This window comes from Oreochromis niloticus, linkage group LG5 (genome assembly GCF_001858045.2).
Source record: "Oreochromis niloticus isolate F11D_XX linkage group LG5, O_niloticus_UMD_NMBU, whole genome shotgun sequence".
NCBI lineage: Eukaryota > Metazoa > Chordata > Actinopteri > Cichliformes > Cichlidae > Oreochromis > Oreochromis niloticus.
Window position 1 is genome coordinate 24,913,788 of NC_031970.2, and position 16,179 is coordinate 24,929,966.

General features: G+C 37.3%; 1 protein-coding gene across 6 annotated transcripts; it reads left to right on the top strand.

Annotated features, from left to right (window-relative positions):
- The first annotated feature begins 526 nt into the window (after nucleotides 1–526).
- On the top strand, nucleotides 527–15,359 carry arfgap1 (ADP-ribosylation factor GTPase activating protein 1). Of its 6 annotated transcripts, XM_025907357.1 has the most exons (14): nucleotides 527–737; nucleotides 4,082–4,152; nucleotides 4,544–4,653; nucleotides 6,327–6,498; nucleotides 6,745–6,845; nucleotides 6,952–7,038; nucleotides 7,228–7,342; nucleotides 7,471–7,527; nucleotides 8,750–8,782; nucleotides 8,989–9,018; nucleotides 9,652–9,708; nucleotides 11,053–11,112; nucleotides 11,574–11,629; nucleotides 11,744–15,359. In XM_025907357.1, the coding sequence occupies exons 2-14, from the start codon at nucleotides 4,093–4,095 to the stop codon at nucleotides 12,081–12,083; spliced, it is 1,278 nt and encodes a 425-aa protein (XP_025763142.1). In that variant the 5' UTR covers nucleotides 527–737; nucleotides 4,082–4,092; the 3' UTR covers nucleotides 12,084–15,359. The 6 variants fall into 6 exon arrangements, with proteins under 6 accessions (XP_025763142.1, XP_025763143.1, XP_005469445.1 ...); XM_025907358.1 differs by lacking the exon at nucleotides 11,053–11,112 and having other exon boundaries at nucleotides 11,580–11,629; XM_005469388.3 differs by lacking the exon at nucleotides 8,989–9,018.
- Nucleotides 15,360–16,179: the final 820 nt, after the last annotated feature.

Sequence of the window (16,179 nt, forward strand, 5' to 3'; positions counted from 1 at the left end):
GTATTTCTCAACGTAAGCTATTCTGGAGTATGGCTGGAGATATATAACATCATAATATCAATTAATTACTCCTGTTTTACATGTAGCTGTTCACTGTAGCAGAAAGTCAGTTTCTGATATCTATTGTGGATTCAGTAGAAAGCAATGAGAAAGAAGCCATTCGCATATTTTGTTATTATATTATTATTCTATGTGGAACACAAACTCACATTTATCACTGAAACTGAAGTTCAATTAATCAGAAAGACTCACATTGAATTTTGGGATGGATTTCAAGAATTTGATGTGCAGTTTTTAAGTGTTTTTTAAATATGAGTTTCTAAGTTTGCTGCTTGATAAATCAGACTATGATAGCAGAGTGCTGAAATGTGACCTTATTTATTTATTTACAAACTGTATCGTCGTCGTCGTGGTTGAGGATTGTGACTAAAAAAGAAAAAAACCTCAAACCCCCATAGACTCCAGTCCAGTAATCAGCAGCAATGAGCAGGTTAAAGCCGGTATTAAAATGCAAAAGAAGAAGAAGAATCGCTCCCATAATGCATTGCATTGCCAACGTATGCAAACAGGAACATGGCTACCGGTGTTTAACATCAGCACTCTTGAAAAATTCTCTTGTCCCTGACCGACATAGTCTGATACACCAGCTTTTGCTGATCCTCCGCGACAGGAGAAAGGTCGGAGTTTATCAGTGGACTCTGGAAACAGCTCCTCGCTTCTTCGTCGGTCACAGACAGGTAACTGGTCAGTTAGCAGACGCTAGCTCCCGGTGAAGCTAACGCTACCAGTGCTGCTAATCACGTCAGTTCATTTAAATGTTATCATCGCTGTCATCTCCTTTTGGAGACGGGCTGTGAATCATTAGTCAAAGGAAGACGTGGAAAACACATCAGTATACTTTTATACCTGTGCTGTGAAACACACACATAAAGCCGCTGCATGGGGGCGGTAGTTTTTGTGTCTCCCAGAGCTTTGACACGTCTGCACCTCAGCTAAAACTTAATTGTCATGTCACTCGTAATTAGACTATTAACTAGACTGCTGTTTGCTTTTAGGCCTTACAGGGAGAGCGGTGTAACAGCGTATAATGACATATGTTTATGGTTTATAATTAAGTCACATATTGATGAGGTAAACAAGCGTGAGGGGGAATATGTTAATGTCACAGACATAATGCTGACAGAAAGAGACTAATGCTGAAAGAAAAAGAAAGGGCAAAATGTTCTGGAGTGACGGTGGAAGATCGGGTCCTGCTGAAGTAGGAGAGGGTAGACCACCATTTTCAGTAAGCAAGCACGGTAACAATGTGGCATTAAAGTCATCGAGTGGAGCTACACAGTCGAGGAACACTACATTTATTTACACTGAGACCACTGCCCCACAATCTGCCCACAAAGCACAGCTAACCAGGGCTGAAGACGAGGAAATTGGAATCTAGAGATGTGGCAGAAATCACCACAAGAACCAAACTTCAGACTTGGTAAAGGCCATGGTAAAATAAGTGCATTGGTGGCAAACATAAGGTCTGGGAGGCCAGAAGTGACCCAGCAGAGACTCCCAATTTGGATCACTGGACCATTTGAACAAGTGAAGGAGGGCGTAAATCTTGAACCAAGTTTTATAGCTTTTCTTCCTGATAAGGCCCTCCCATATGGTTATTCATTGTGTACCTAAGCTATTAAGTGACAGAAATGTGACTGGTTTTTTTTGTTTGTTTTTTTTAAAATTTTATTACTGTCTTCTATAGATGTTTCAGTGTTTTGTTTTGTTTTTCCTTCTTACAATGGGACTACAGTAGAAATCAGTAACATGTTTTCTATCAATTGATGAAACGTCTATAATTGCAGGAGCTACCAATTTTTTTCTGTAATTATCCAAATTTATTTCTCACAGTTTAAGCCCAAAAAGTCCTGCTGACAGATTTTCATTTACTACAGCAGCATTTCCTTATCTCGCAGAAAGGTTTAGGCATGCTGTTGAATTTGTACTTCTTTTTTTATGTATTAACATATCTCAGAGACTAAATGTGTAGTTAAAATTCTTTACAATGACAAAAAGAAAAGTTTCACTGATGGAAGTGGGCTGTGTGCAGCCCACGGTGTAAAATAAGTTTGACCTTCCTGCACTAAAGTAAGGGGTGAAAGTTAAAGGGGAAAAAATAGTTATAATGAAGGGAAATGTTTAAAAATAAAATGTTACACTGATTTCAGTTTTTAAAAGGACTTAGGATTTTCAGAAGACTTGGGTATGACAGTATTTTGTTATGAGAGAATATAATAATTTTGAGGAGTACTCGAGTATGAGAATATCTCAGTTAACATTGTGTATGTTTGGGGGAAAAATAAGGAGAACTTTGGAGTTTAATTCCAGCAAAGTGGGGGATAACACATACTGATAAGGCAATCAAGTGGTGGGAGGGTTACATAGAGTGAGTGAGCATGGGAACAAAGTGTATGTGATGAGTTGTCAGAGTAATCCTGTTTAATGAAACGAGATGATATTTGCAAGCCGTCTGCCAGCCAGTGAATAGCCAAAAGCATTGCCAGTTGTTATTTGAAAATAATCAGACTTTGTAGGATATCTTTTTTTTGCTAAACATGTGCAGACTTGGTAGATGTTGCTTCAGGTAAAACTCAGATGTCTGGTTTACCCTGTTATGTAATATCAGCATCTTTTATTATTGAACAGATTAGATAGGCAATGGATTAGCCAGTCAAGCAGATTAATTGTCAGCATTTTTTTATTTTTACAACTCATTAATCTTCATGACCTTTATTAATGTGTAACAAAGTAACAAAGGCAGGGTTGTATTTTTTTCTGCTTTCTCAGAGTAGGCCTCTGGGGGAAGGTGTGATTAAATACATAGGCATATCTAGTCTGCATACAGTAAAGGCATTTGGTGTTTGTTTGTTACTGTATCTGACAGAAATTGATGCATTTTTGTGATAAAGAAAACAGATGATATGCTTGTTTTGAAGTGGTTTACTCAGTGGTTGGGAATTTCCGTTGGTTCTGGCTAAAGCATCTCGGGAGGGCGGATCAGTGAATACCCTAAATGGCATACATCCACTGGTTTCAGCTTCTCAAATGTCATAATACTGATACTTTACTTTTATTAGTCGACTAACCAGTTGGAAAAACAATTTTCCACTTACTTTGTCCTAATTCCATTAATATTTATGAAAGTGTTAATCTTTAAAAATAGGTACCCAAAGTGCAATGAATGTCATTATAAATGGTTAAATGATGACCTGATATGGCTGAGCACTGCAGTTTAAACAATACATTTTGTGTTCACTGATGGTAATTACTACATAAATCTATTAAGTTTGTTTGAGGTTGTGGAGAGAAGCTTTAAGAATCATTGTAATCGCTGCTCGTTGCACGTTGGGCAGAGGTCTAGTTCGATGCTGTCTCTGTGCCATAGTCAATGATAAAAACAAGAAAACAAAGAAGCTGTAGGGGTTTCATGATATTAAAATGGTGTGGGTAAATTACCTGCAGTAGCCTTCCACATTTCGCACACTTACTGCCAGATGCAGCAGAAAATCAGGTGAATATTTGATAATTCATTAATGCTTTAATTTGAATTCACAATAAAATGTTAGATTCATTCTTCCTGTGAACAAAAAGCATTTAAAAAGTTACATTTATAACATTTTTACATATAAACTTTTTAAGCGTTTGTCAGCAGTAACTCGTGGTTTGATGAATATTTGGTTGAATTTTGACCTTTTACTTCAGCTTTTCTGTGTGTGTTTCATGGCTGCAGCCTGTGGAGCAGGTTCAGGTCTTTTAAAGTTCATCATCTAAACATTTCCTCTGATTGCCGTCCAGCCTTTAGATATATTGGTTCATTTTCACAAATTAAACCTGCCCTCTATAATAGAATACAAAAATAAAGTGATACTCCAGTGAGACTGTGTGATTTCAGTGTGGGAAACAGAAGTCAGGTATTGGTGGCTTTTAATTAGTTGCTTAGCAACATGAAGTTGGGTTGAATATTAATTCTCAGGGGTTTGTATTAGTGTTTTTGCTCCAATAGTTGTGCTTAAGATGATCCTCTGCAATTTTGTTTCAGTGTGAGTCATCATGGCGAGTCCAAGGACCAGAAGAGTTCTGAAGGAAGTGAGAACTCAGGATGAGAATAATGTAAGTCCTTAAAGCTTCTGATCCATGTGGCTTAACTTCAGTTCTTAACCAAAATAATCTCAGCCCACCGGAACGTTTTTATTCTAATTTACAGAGAAGATAGCAGCTCCTTGGGAGGTTGCACTTTCGCACTATCGTCCTCTAAATGGCCCCAAATAAATGAATCACAAGAGGGCACACATTCTAGTTTAATTAAAGAAGGTTATTTCTAATATTCAGATCACACATTAGGAAAAACTGTATCACAGAGTCTGTTTGTAAGAACATTAGTCGGCTTTTTGCTGGAGAAAGTCGAATGAAGAACTCCAGGGTATATCATTGAATATGAAGTGTGTTGTTGTTTTTTTTACCTGTTTATATTTGTTTGTTTGTTTGTTTGTTTGTTTTTCAGCTGTGTTTTGAGTGCGGAGCTTTTAACCCTCAGTGGGTTAGTGTGACATATGGCATCTGGATTTGTCTCGAGTGCTCTGGCAAGCACAGGGGCCTGGGAGTACATCTCAGGTAATAATGTGATGAGTCATGGTGTCTCTTAACTTTAGTCACATTCATGTGATATTTGGCAAACTACAAAGACATGCTAAACTTTGAGATAAGTTTACTATAGTAAAATAACAAGTTAAAAAAATACATTTTAATCAAATGGTCTAGGTCAGGGGTCTGCAACCTTTAACACCCAAAGAGCCACTTGGACCCGGTTTCCACGCAAAAGAAAACACTGGGAGCCGCAAATACTTTTTGAAATCTAAAATGAAGATAACACTGTATATATTGTTTGTTTTTTTTTTGTTTGTTTTTTTTACCTTTGTGCTTTGTGTGAACAACTAAAGTCAGTAAGTAAAGTTTATTTATTAAGCGCTTTTCACAGACAGGCAGTCACAAAGCGCTGTACACAAATATTAAAATAAACAATACAATCAATAGACATTATACACAATGTAAAAGATCAAATGTAAACAATGTAAAGAATATAAAATACGTAGATCAACAATAGGCTTGTTTGAACAGAAAAGTTTTTCACTGCTTTTTAAAAGAATCCACAGAGCAACTAAGGTGTGTTGCTTATAAAATCCATGAAGTGCTACAGAGAAAATTACATTTTATTTATGTAATTAACACATTTTGAACTCTTAAAGAAATATAACAAAAGGAAAGACACCCAGCTGAACTAAAATGATCCATGTAGCAATCAAAAACTGTTGTGAGCCGCCTCCCTTTTAAAAAGTAATTGGAAAAAAAGCACTATGCCGCTAAAAAAAAAAAAATATAGATATTTGCAAAATTCTGCCTAAATATCTATTTTACCTTGTTAATGTGTGTGGCGGGGCGTGGTCTGCAGTGCCGCTGCAGGGGAGTCGGACGCACCTTAGCAGCACCCGCAATCGCGCCTCGCCGCCTTAAAGCCTGTTCTCTCTCTGCTGTTGTGTTGTCGGGCTGTGAGCTGAAAAGCTACAGCCGGCTGTATGCGTACAGCAACCGTGTGTGAAAAGTGGTCAATAAAGAGATGCTGAAAAGCGTGTTCATGCAAACATCGTCGGGTCTGCCGTGATATGTTTACAATGAGACTTCTGGTCCCGAACCTCGGCGCACAGCGTCTGCAAATCGGGGCTTTCATCTTTATGCAGGACTGTAAGCTGTCATCTGTGAGGCGGGAGCGGTGTTTGTTTTTAACATAGTTCACGGTTGAGAACAGCTGCCGACATAATGTGGATCCGAAGATCCATAATTGGCCTATCTGGGGTTGACAGTCTCGATAAATGCACGGCGTTTCGGCGGGTACACCGGCTTCCCCGAGTGTAACGCTTATTTTGAGCGATGAAAAAAATAATAAAATATTATTTTATTTTTATATTTCAAAATCACGACAATCTTCCAATATAGAAATATAAGGTTTTTTTTTAAAAAGAACTAAACACAAATAAAATGCACTTCAGCTAAATACTTCTAATTTATTTTCCCAAACCACGCGGAGCCGCACTTTAAGGACTAAAGAGCCGCGGGTTGCCGACCCCTGGTCTAGGTTATATATGGATTAGTTTTGTGAATATGTTACATTATTGGAAGAACTTTGTTTACAAGCAACAGTCCAGAGTAGTCTGTGTATTCCTTCAAATGATCACAAAGAAATTGTTACAGCCTGACAATATGCAGTTTTATCTTTTCTTCCCCATCCTCAGTTTTGTGCGCTCGGTCACTATGGACAAGTGGAAAGATATTGAACTGGAGAAAATGAAAGCAGGTGGAAATGGAAAATTCCGCTTGTTTCTTGAATTGCAAGATGATTATGATCCCAACTGGACTTTGCAGGAGAAATACAACAGCAGAGCTGCTGCACTCTTCAGGGACAAGGTAAGCTGCACACATTAGTTCTTAATTATTCCGTTTTTTCTTCCATTAACCCACTCACAGAGGACAGGATAGAACAGAATAGAATAGAATAACCCTTTATTGTCATTGTACCTCTACAACAAAATTGTGGTTTAAATTCTAAATGTATATCCTCAGTAATGAGGTATATTTAGCTTGATATCTTTAGATATAATGCTTTCCAGTTTGCGCTAACATCTTCACCCTTGTTCATCACTGCATTGACAGGTCGCAACGTTAGCGGAGGGAAAGGAGTGGTCCATTGAGACCTCGACTGCAAGAAATTGGACGTCCCCTCAACCCAAGAGCACTCTTTCATCCTCTCATCGGTATGAATGAAGGAGATTTTAAACTTACTAATGTTGGGTCTAATACTGGATACAGAACAGCAGGCATCAAAACAGCAAACTGATATTTCTGTAATTTAAAATTTAGTTCTGGAGGATCTGGACAGAACTCGGCGAAATCCAGCGATAAAGCTTTTGAAGACTGGCTGAGTGATGATGTTAACTCTTATCAGAGGTAGGTTTTTAAAGTTTTCTATACTAGATTTTAAACATTAATATGGCAGCAAATGACTGTTTGCTATGCAGAGATACATAGTGTATATCAATGACATCTTTGGCAGAGAATGAAGTGTCATTCCTGTAATTATTGGTGTAACTTCATTTGCGCATTTAAAAGAAAAAAAAATCTTTCCTGCTTTTTCAGTGGAGGTGGTTACAGTGGGAATCAAGAGAATCGGTATGTTGGATTTGGCAACACAGTGACCCCAGAGAAGAAAGAAGATGACTTCCTGAACAATGCCATGTCTTCTATTTATTCAGTAAGTCAAGACGCACACTTTTTTTGGGGGGGGGGGGGGGCTGAACTGTATTTTTTTTATTTTTTTTTTATTTTTTTTAAATATATATCTATAACTTAACTTTTTACATTTTTTTTTTTTTTTGCCAGGGTTGGAGCAGTTTTACTGTTGGAGCTAGCAAGTTTGCCTCTATTGCCAAAGATAATGTAAGTGACTTCAAACAAAGGTTAACTCATTCAATTTAAAAATAAAATGAATAGGAAATGTATTCATTTTGTTTTTCTCGATGTGATATCAAAATCAACAAAACCAGGCGTTTTTGCATAAGCTTATTGAGAGCAAGATGTCTACACTATTTTAAGTGAGGTGTTTGTATTGTAATAGCTGGGCTCTACCCTGGATTGTCTTAGCCTGACATCAGCAATCAGGCTAAGTGGTCACACATGGCTGGATGACAAACTATAATTCTGGAAAAACACGAAGAGGCAGAAATTAACACAGCTCTTGCAGAAAAAGCAGTGGTTTGAGTGAAAGTAAGAGGACAAGCACTGTGTGAAAGTGTATTTGTTTAAATGTTTTGATCGGTTAGACTGAAAAAAATTACTGTGAAGGTTAAACTATTTGAAGGCATTGAAGGAAAGCCATCAACAATGCTGACTGTCTAAGAAGTTAACACACTTATCAGTATCACAACTTTATCATTAAGACACTGCTCATTGTAATCTGATAGATTATTCTATTAAATTAATGGTTAAATGTGCATGTGACAGTTTTAGTTTTAATCATTTTCAGCTGTGTAAACCCATGTGTAACTGTCAGAGAAAAACAAACAAATAAACGAACCAAAAAAAAAAGAAAAAACTATAACTTTAGAGCCTCCTACTGTCTGCCCATTGAAGTCCAAAGGATCTGCCAGGATTAGTGATGCTATTTCCTGGAGAAGTGATTGGCCAGTAGGATTTCATACCTGTTGACCTCTAATCTGAAACATAACCTGCTCTGAGGCAGGTTAGGTCTGCAGCCTAAGTTACTATGGTGATGTACCCTAGAAAGAAGTGAACCCCTTCCCCAGGGTTAACCCTGAACTTGCCTGGATAAGACAAAAACCTGCTTCGCAGTACAGGCCTCTTTTCTGAACATCTTAAATCTGGCCCTGACAAATACAGCCCATAGGATAATAATTTAGCGAGAGTAAAAATGAACATTTTTCCAATTAACAAAACATTTCAAAAACTAAACCAAAACAAGCCAACACACTCTGCACACTAATACCACAAAAATTAAAAACTGAAAATAGAAAAACTATAAATCTGATTCACACAAAGATGTTTTATTTTCACAGAATTTATGTTGGACATTTAACTTGTGTATTTAAAAAAACAACAACAAAACTTTAAATGGTGATTATGTTTTTTCCCTCTCATGCAGACAACTAAACTTGCAAACCAAGCGACCTTAAAGGTAAGTCTATCGCACTCTCGGGTAGCCAGTTATTTCTCCTGTTAATAAAGGTTTTTGACTCTTCTACAGACTGTATTAAGTAGTCTCCTCTTTCTTGACTGTATAAGCATGTGTATGCCATTTGCTTGTAAATATTTTAATAATATAAACCTACAAGCAATAACTGTGTTACTACTTTACTATCTCTTTGCCTTCTGTGGATCTAGTTAAGGGGCTATAAAGCGCCCCCAGAACCGGTAAAGCAGTTTATAGATGCATGGTGCTTCTTTTATATCATTTGGTTTTTTGTTTTTTCAGAATTATTGTCTGCTTTTTAGTTATTTTTTTTAACACTTTTAAAGAAACCTTTAACAAAAAATGTTGTCAGAATTGTCGTCTCCATGTGCTTCTGCTTGGTTAAACACAAGGCATTTTGTCTCTTCTCATATTTGAATTTGGAATATATGGATAACCTTTAGGACAAATGGAATAGGAATGAACAGAAGTACTGTTCACTCACATCCACTGATTATGGGTTATCCTTTTTATGCATGCCAGTGTTTGTGTTTACTGCTAACAGCGCTGAAGAGGGACAATGGTATGCAAACACCTGATTGGTTTCTGTGAAAAAACATGAAGAGTCCTTGATGCTGTTCTGTAGAATTTAACATGCGGAGTAAGAAGCAAAAATATCTTAATATTTGGGGTTATAGATGTGCCATGCTACCAGTGTCTTGAACCATTACACCCTCTAGTGCTTGTTCAGTGTCATGGTGGATGGGAATGCTCAGGCTGCATGCTACTGCAGAACAAGCAGCTCAGTGTCTTGCAGTACTGTGAATGTTAAACTGCTCCATTCAAGTGAACTCTCCTCTCTGACTTCCAACTAGGCCACAGAGTTAGGACAGACATTAAATGAGAATGTTATCAAACCTACTCAAGAAAAGGTAACATTGATGTTTGAAGTTGTTGATTTGGTGGTGGGATGCAGTGCTTTTAGACAAGAAACAGCTTCAGATGTGAATGTGCTATTTTCTCCGCTGCCTGCCTGTGCCAGCTTATCTGCTTTATGCCAGCTAACATTAAACGACAAAACCTGTAGTTTCAAAGATGGAAAGGGGAAGGGGGGAAACACAAAGCTTCGTCTCTCTCTCTCAGTCAGTGACTCAGCTGTGGGATTTGCAGAAGCGTACGGCTGTGAACTGTTTATTTGGGAACGTGTGTGAGTCAGTGTGAACTGTCACTGGATCAAGCCTATAGCACAAACATTTTTAACAGCCAAACTCTTTGTTCACGTCATGTCTGAGTTCAAAGTCTCCAGCTTTCAGTGCAAAAAATGACATCACGACTATTCTACTAGGTTTTGATGTTGCTTTACTGGAGGCATTTTTATGTTCTTGAATCAGTGACAGCCGCAGTGAATTCCCTATAAACAGACAGCAGCATGCATAGATTCTGTAGGCAACAGACTATTTATTTATTTATTTATTTTGTACCATAAGCTTCCTGAAAATTCATGGCTTGTTTTCTGAGTGCTGTTACGCTTGAGCTGGTTTTGGTTGCATTCAGGTCAAAATGCAATCTCAAAACCACCGGCTGTCTGCTCACAGTAAACAAGAAGTGATGCATCCTGGAGCTCTTCATTTGAAAGCCACAGCTCGTTATCTTTGGGGATTTGGTGTGTCTGAGCTTTGTTGTTGTTGTTTTTTCTCTCTTTCTTTTGACATCATGTAATATTAGAGCACATGTTACCATTTTTGCAGTAATGGTAAGTGTTTTTGACACAGTGCTTCTGCTTAGCAGATTTAACTATCAAGTGAGCAGCTCCTGGATGTCATCTTTTTTTTTTTTTTTTTTTTTTTTTTAAAGAAAACAATTTTTTTTTTTTCCCTTTTTTAAAATTAAATTCCAGAATCAGCAGGCTAATTATTGACTTTTCAAACATAACTGTTACAAAAAGAAGGATGCCTCTTTTTACCATGCTTTGTAGTGATTTATTCTCTTTGAGTGGGCCAGTGACTAATAGAGACTGACAGAAACAAAATGCTTTTGTCTTTTAATGTAGTGTTGGCAATATTAATTTGATGTATCTGTAGTTTGTGCTTTTTTTTTTTTTTAACACTCTTTACGGTCTTTCTTCGTCTTCCTCTTCTTTTAAATCATCTGTGCTGTTTAAAAAATAAAAATAAAAACTGTATTTTTATTTTCCACAATCAAAAATGAGCTCTTCACTGCGTATTTCATTAGACTGTTGTTTTGATTAGTTTTTAACAATAATTTGGCTCATCCAGGTGAAAGATGGCAAATTGCTAGATGAAATGGCAGTCAGCTTCACTGGGCTGGCAAACAAGGTAGGAATGGCAGACATCTGCCACACTGTGCTGATGCAAAACCAGTCTCCCAAGTGAGGAGCAGCAGCCCTGACACTGCTGCTGCAAACGGTATGCAAAACTGCAGAAGAGCCCCCCAATACACTATTCGCTCTAGTCCTCCAAGGAGACTGGTTTTGCAGTGTCGTTAAGTTTGAACTATACTAATTGCATTTAATTTCTTGTTTTTCTTGCTGCCATTTTGTTGTGGTGGTGAGTACATGATGTAAAAGAGTTAGAAAATGTGTTTTTGTGTCATTTTAATATTACTGCATTGCTAAAACTAAATTTGTTGTCGGTTTGATTGTGTAGTTAAAAACTGATTTATCATAATGGATTTATTAGGACTTATTATTTTTTATTAGGTTATTCTTTGACCTTTGAATAAACGAAAAATAAGGTATTTTAACATGTTCTACATAAATAGTTTATCTCTTCCTTAGGTTCAGGGAGCTGGGTCAAAGCTGACTAATATGTTCTCTGGAAAACAAGAAGATGGGTAATAAAAAAAACTTAATACAGAATAAATGAAACGTCTCATATTCAGAATCCTAAGCACTTTGTGATGCAATGCTGTAAGCTATGGCCTGTAAAAGCATTTCTTTATGTTCAGGTCTGCTGGTGAGAGCTACCAAAACATGGATGCCACTGAGGGATATCAGGGTAGTTCTAGCCAGCCTATCGCAAGAGACTTCTGGGAGACCTTTGGCAGCAACAGCTCCTTAAAGGCTAAGAAATCTCCGAGCAGTGACAGCTGGACCATTGCAGATAATTCTGCCAAGAAGAGCTCTGACAGTTGGGACAATTGGGGCTCTGAAGCAGCGTCCAACAACAAACACAGCACAGAAGAGAGCTGGGAGGCTTGGGACAACAACTGGGAGAATGCGGATGGTAAGACAAAGAAGAGTCCCACGAAACCTGCTGAGGAAACCTGGGAGAACGCAGACTGGTAGTGACCTCACAAACGTACATCTCCTTACCTTTTTTCCTACTCTGGCCTTTTCCCCTCTCTCTCTGTTCATCTCACCGGCACTTTCAGGGAAAGCTCCATTAGCTTTGATCCTGTTAATGCATTTAAAATATATTTATTATCCTAGAAGCAAAAGAATGAAGCCCAGGGATGAGTTGAGCTCATCATGAGATGACTATTCATAAAAATACAACTTTACTGAATATCAGTCCTGTATATTATTGTAAATTGTTCTTATTAAAGGGAATTGAGCTAAATCAGACCATAATGTACTGCCTGGACCTCCCCAAGTATAATACTCTTAAAGGTTAAGAAGCCAGTGTTCGTACTGGATCGCAGGTTTAATTTCCTTATTAAAAAAACAAAGCATGAAGGAGAAAATCTGATGTTGTACATTTGAACCCTTGTAAATACAGTATCACCATCTAAACACTAACAACTTTCTGTTCTGTGTTTAATCAAATTTGGCCCCTTAAACATTTTCATTTCTGTTTTGTAAAATAGATCAAAAATAGTTTCAAAATAAGTTCATTCCACCCTGTGTTTACCATTAATCAAAATCTCTTTGGTCATGTACAATTTAAATAAAATGATCTGATGTATAATGAGTTGAGACTAAATCTCCTTCATGGTATGAATTGCTTTTTACACTTTTTTTTTTTTTTAATTTTAATGAGCAAGTAGTTTTTTTCCCCCTTTCTTTCTATCTTCACACTAGAGACCTGCAGATACAACACTGTCATGTATCTGCACCAGCAATAGTGCAGATAGGCAAAGGCAACAGAATGCTTTGAAGTTTGGCATGTCTAAAAGTTAGTAACTGCCATTCTGCTAAAACAGCTGCTTTAGGGTAAATCCAACTTGAAATCAAATTGTCATTGAATTTGACCCCCCTTATGCATTTGTGAGCTTTTTAAGCTCTTTGATTGGTTGGATGAGTTAACTTTCAGTCAGCACAACCTGTCTGTAGGTCCAATTCACACTAAAATGTTCTTTTAATCACATCCAACATCATTTTTTATTTTTTTGTTACACATCCTTTCAAGTAGTGTTGCTTTATGTTGCAACATTGTTTTTTGTTTGCTTCACTGCTTAAATTAAACTGCTAATTAAATATGCCCGGAATACCTGCCAATGCTAGAATGGAGTGGGGAGGTATTGCAATATTGTGTTATGTGTTTTCCTCTCATTCTGACCTCAGAGCTGTTTGAAGTGACTTGAAACAGAATGAACTTTCCCATTAGAGTTCATGCAATCAGATCTGGCTGCATTCACTTGCAATGTGGTTTAGACCGGGCTCAGGTTGGACCAGGTGTTTTGATCAAGTTCTCTTATTAATGAATGAATAAATAAGAGTAATCACTCATATTATTAAACAAAATAAAATGTATTTAAAGATTTCTAGTTTTGTTTTCAAGAGACATATTGTGAAATTTTTAATAAGTCATGTCTAAAGATGATATACAGTTTATTGTAGATAATTTCACACGAGAGGTCCTCTTTGCTGGTTATACTCGGTGTACTGTATGCAAGGGTGATGGTTGTGTGTCATTAACTGGACACAAGTGTGGATTTTTAGACTGTTTTATTAGCAGCTCGTGACCATAGCTGGTGACAGGTCATTGTAAATGTTATCTCATACGAAGCATCTCTGTGTCGAGTGTTATTGCACCGTGGTCGTTGTTTATATTACGAAGATTCTGTGTCACCGATATCTCTACACTGTATTAACATCTGAATTGCGGGGTAATGCTAATGAGGCTCATTATACGCTGGATGCTTTGATGGTCATAGCTCTCAAATGCTTGTTATGAATTAATTTAATCAACCTAGTGCATCCCTCGGTCAGATTAAATGGCAGCTGTGCTCACATTGTTCATCAGAGATGCAAATGCATTTTTTGAAAAGTTCATGGTTACAACAAGCGGGAATGTAATCAGTGTAAAATTGGGCTCTAGTAAGGTGTCTGGGTTGAAGTATAGAGCAATTTTGCATCAGCTAATTTCTTATGTGGCCTTTCATTTCCTGTAACCCTGTAAATTTGTTGCTTTTGATGCAAAAATCCCCTCATACAACACTAGTTTAATGTCACTGAACCAATTACAACTTCAGGTTTTGCAAATATCAAAAGTAACGTGATTGATTTGAATTTCCTGGTGCTTTTATTGGCAAATAGTGCACTCCTGCAGACAGTCCTCATTGGACACGAACGCTTAGCTGATTGATTATTGAAGAATAAATGCTCCATTACCATTTTCCTACCTCTAAGAAGGCTTTACTTTACTGCCTGGGTTAATTTAGTGAACATGTTTTATTTTATTTTTCTTCATTATTTAGAACTGTTTTAATATAGACCTTATCACCACTGGTAGTGTAACAGTAAAGCAGCAAATATGAGTCTACAGTGTCAGTCTGTTTTCAGTGATGATGCGGTGCTGTAAAGAAAAAAAAATATTAATAATCACTCCTGGAAGATTTGTGTTGCTAAACCTCTGCAGTCGTGTTCATGTCTGGTCATGTGATCAAAGCCTTAAACAGCTGTGTTTGCTTTCTGTTGATACTGGTGCCACTTTACTTGTGTATATGTCAGATAACGTCAAATGATTCACTGTTACCTTCAACTTTTCCCTGTATTACTGAAGTATGTCAACTGTTTTATTATTATTTTTTTAACTTTATTATGGCGTAAAACTGACTGCCAGTAAATGGATAAATTCTTTTTGATCTGCTCTCATTGTATCTAAACTGTTTAGTCCTGATATACCATAGTTTTTCTTTTAGTGAATCTCTTGCTGGGGTTACTAGTAATTGATTTTTGGATGATTAGCAGAATTTGATAGTTATTGAAATGCATTTAAATGACTTAAAATCATTTTTTCTTTTTTTTTCTTTTTTTTAAAAGAACTGATTGTATTTTTTTTTCCACACGAAGTGAATCAAATTCTGAACTTTCCAGAGCAGCAGTTCTGCTCATTTTCTGTGCCTGTGGATCACCTGAGAATGGGTATGTCTGTGTTTGTTGACTAAACTAATAATTATGTCAGAAATTGATGTCATGCATGAGATGTTATGTGATGCTAAAAACATTCAGTTGTTTCCTAAGTGAATTTAAGTGCAGTCGTCTGCTTGACCCTTCAAGTTTCACCAGCAGCCATCCTGAGGTGAGCCAGTGTTACCGTACCCCCTCCCCCAAGGCTCTGGATATTTCTCCTGTACACATGTTTCTGTGTAAAATTAAAGAAAAAAAATGTGTTGTGAATGCTTTTGTGGTGCAGTCTTCTGTTGATTGTGTGGATAGATGGATAGTTAGGTAGTGGTGGTAACAGAGTTCAAGGAGGATCTTGGCACTGTCATGACAACTATCTGTTACCATCACATTTGTCCAGGTTCCTGCAGACACAGATGTGCCTTGAACGGTCATGGGAGACATTCAAAACCGTGAAACAGCAGAAGCGTGAACATACATGGCACACAAGAGGAACAGAGATCTAGGATTCCTCTACACCGGTAGAAAGACTGCAACAAGAGAGTTCTCCTTGTCTGTGTGGTGTTTGCATGTTCTCACCTTTGCCTAGGTGGGTTATTTGAGGTTTTCCAGCTTCTTCCAGCTTCCTCCATTCCTCCAGAGACATAGATTTTAAGGTTAATTTGTGATTCTAAATTAGCTGAAGGTGAGGTGTATAAATCCTTGAAGTAAATGTGTGAATGTATAAAGTTTTCTGGTAAGATCAGAAGTGCTATATGAAAGCAAACATTACATTTGCACGTGCAATATAACTGAAATCGATGTAAAAATAAACCGATAGTTTAAAGAAATTAGGACACATTTACTCTGACTGCTGACTGCTAAGGTCAAAACAGATGGAAAAAGGAGTTGGTGAGGTCATAAGATTGTTAAAGCATCTGAGGTGCCTTCAGTGAGTGTGATGAAATGTGCAAATCCTGCCACTTTCCTACCACTGCTATTGAGTTTGCAATAGGCATTTTTTTTTTTTTTGTCTTCCAAGTGTGGGGTTAATGTTGAATTAAAAATGATTTGATGATATAGCAGTGAGGATGGCATTTAAAGGTTGTAGTGC

Bases quoted from the DNA above. Each gene is read 5' to 3' on its own strand.
- arfgap1 (XM_025907357.1), top strand. From the start codon at position 4,093: ATGGCGAGTCCAAGGACCAGAAGAGTTCTGAAGGAAGTGAGAACTCAG. The intron at 4,153-4,543 runs GTAAGTCCTTAA...TTTGTTTTTCAG, and splicing joins GAACTCAGGATGAGAATAAT to CTGTGTTTTGAGTGCGGAGC. The intron at 7,039-7,227 runs GTAGGTTTTTAA...CTGCTTTTTCAG, and splicing joins GATGTTAACTCTTATCAGAG to TGGAGGTGGTTACAGTGGGA.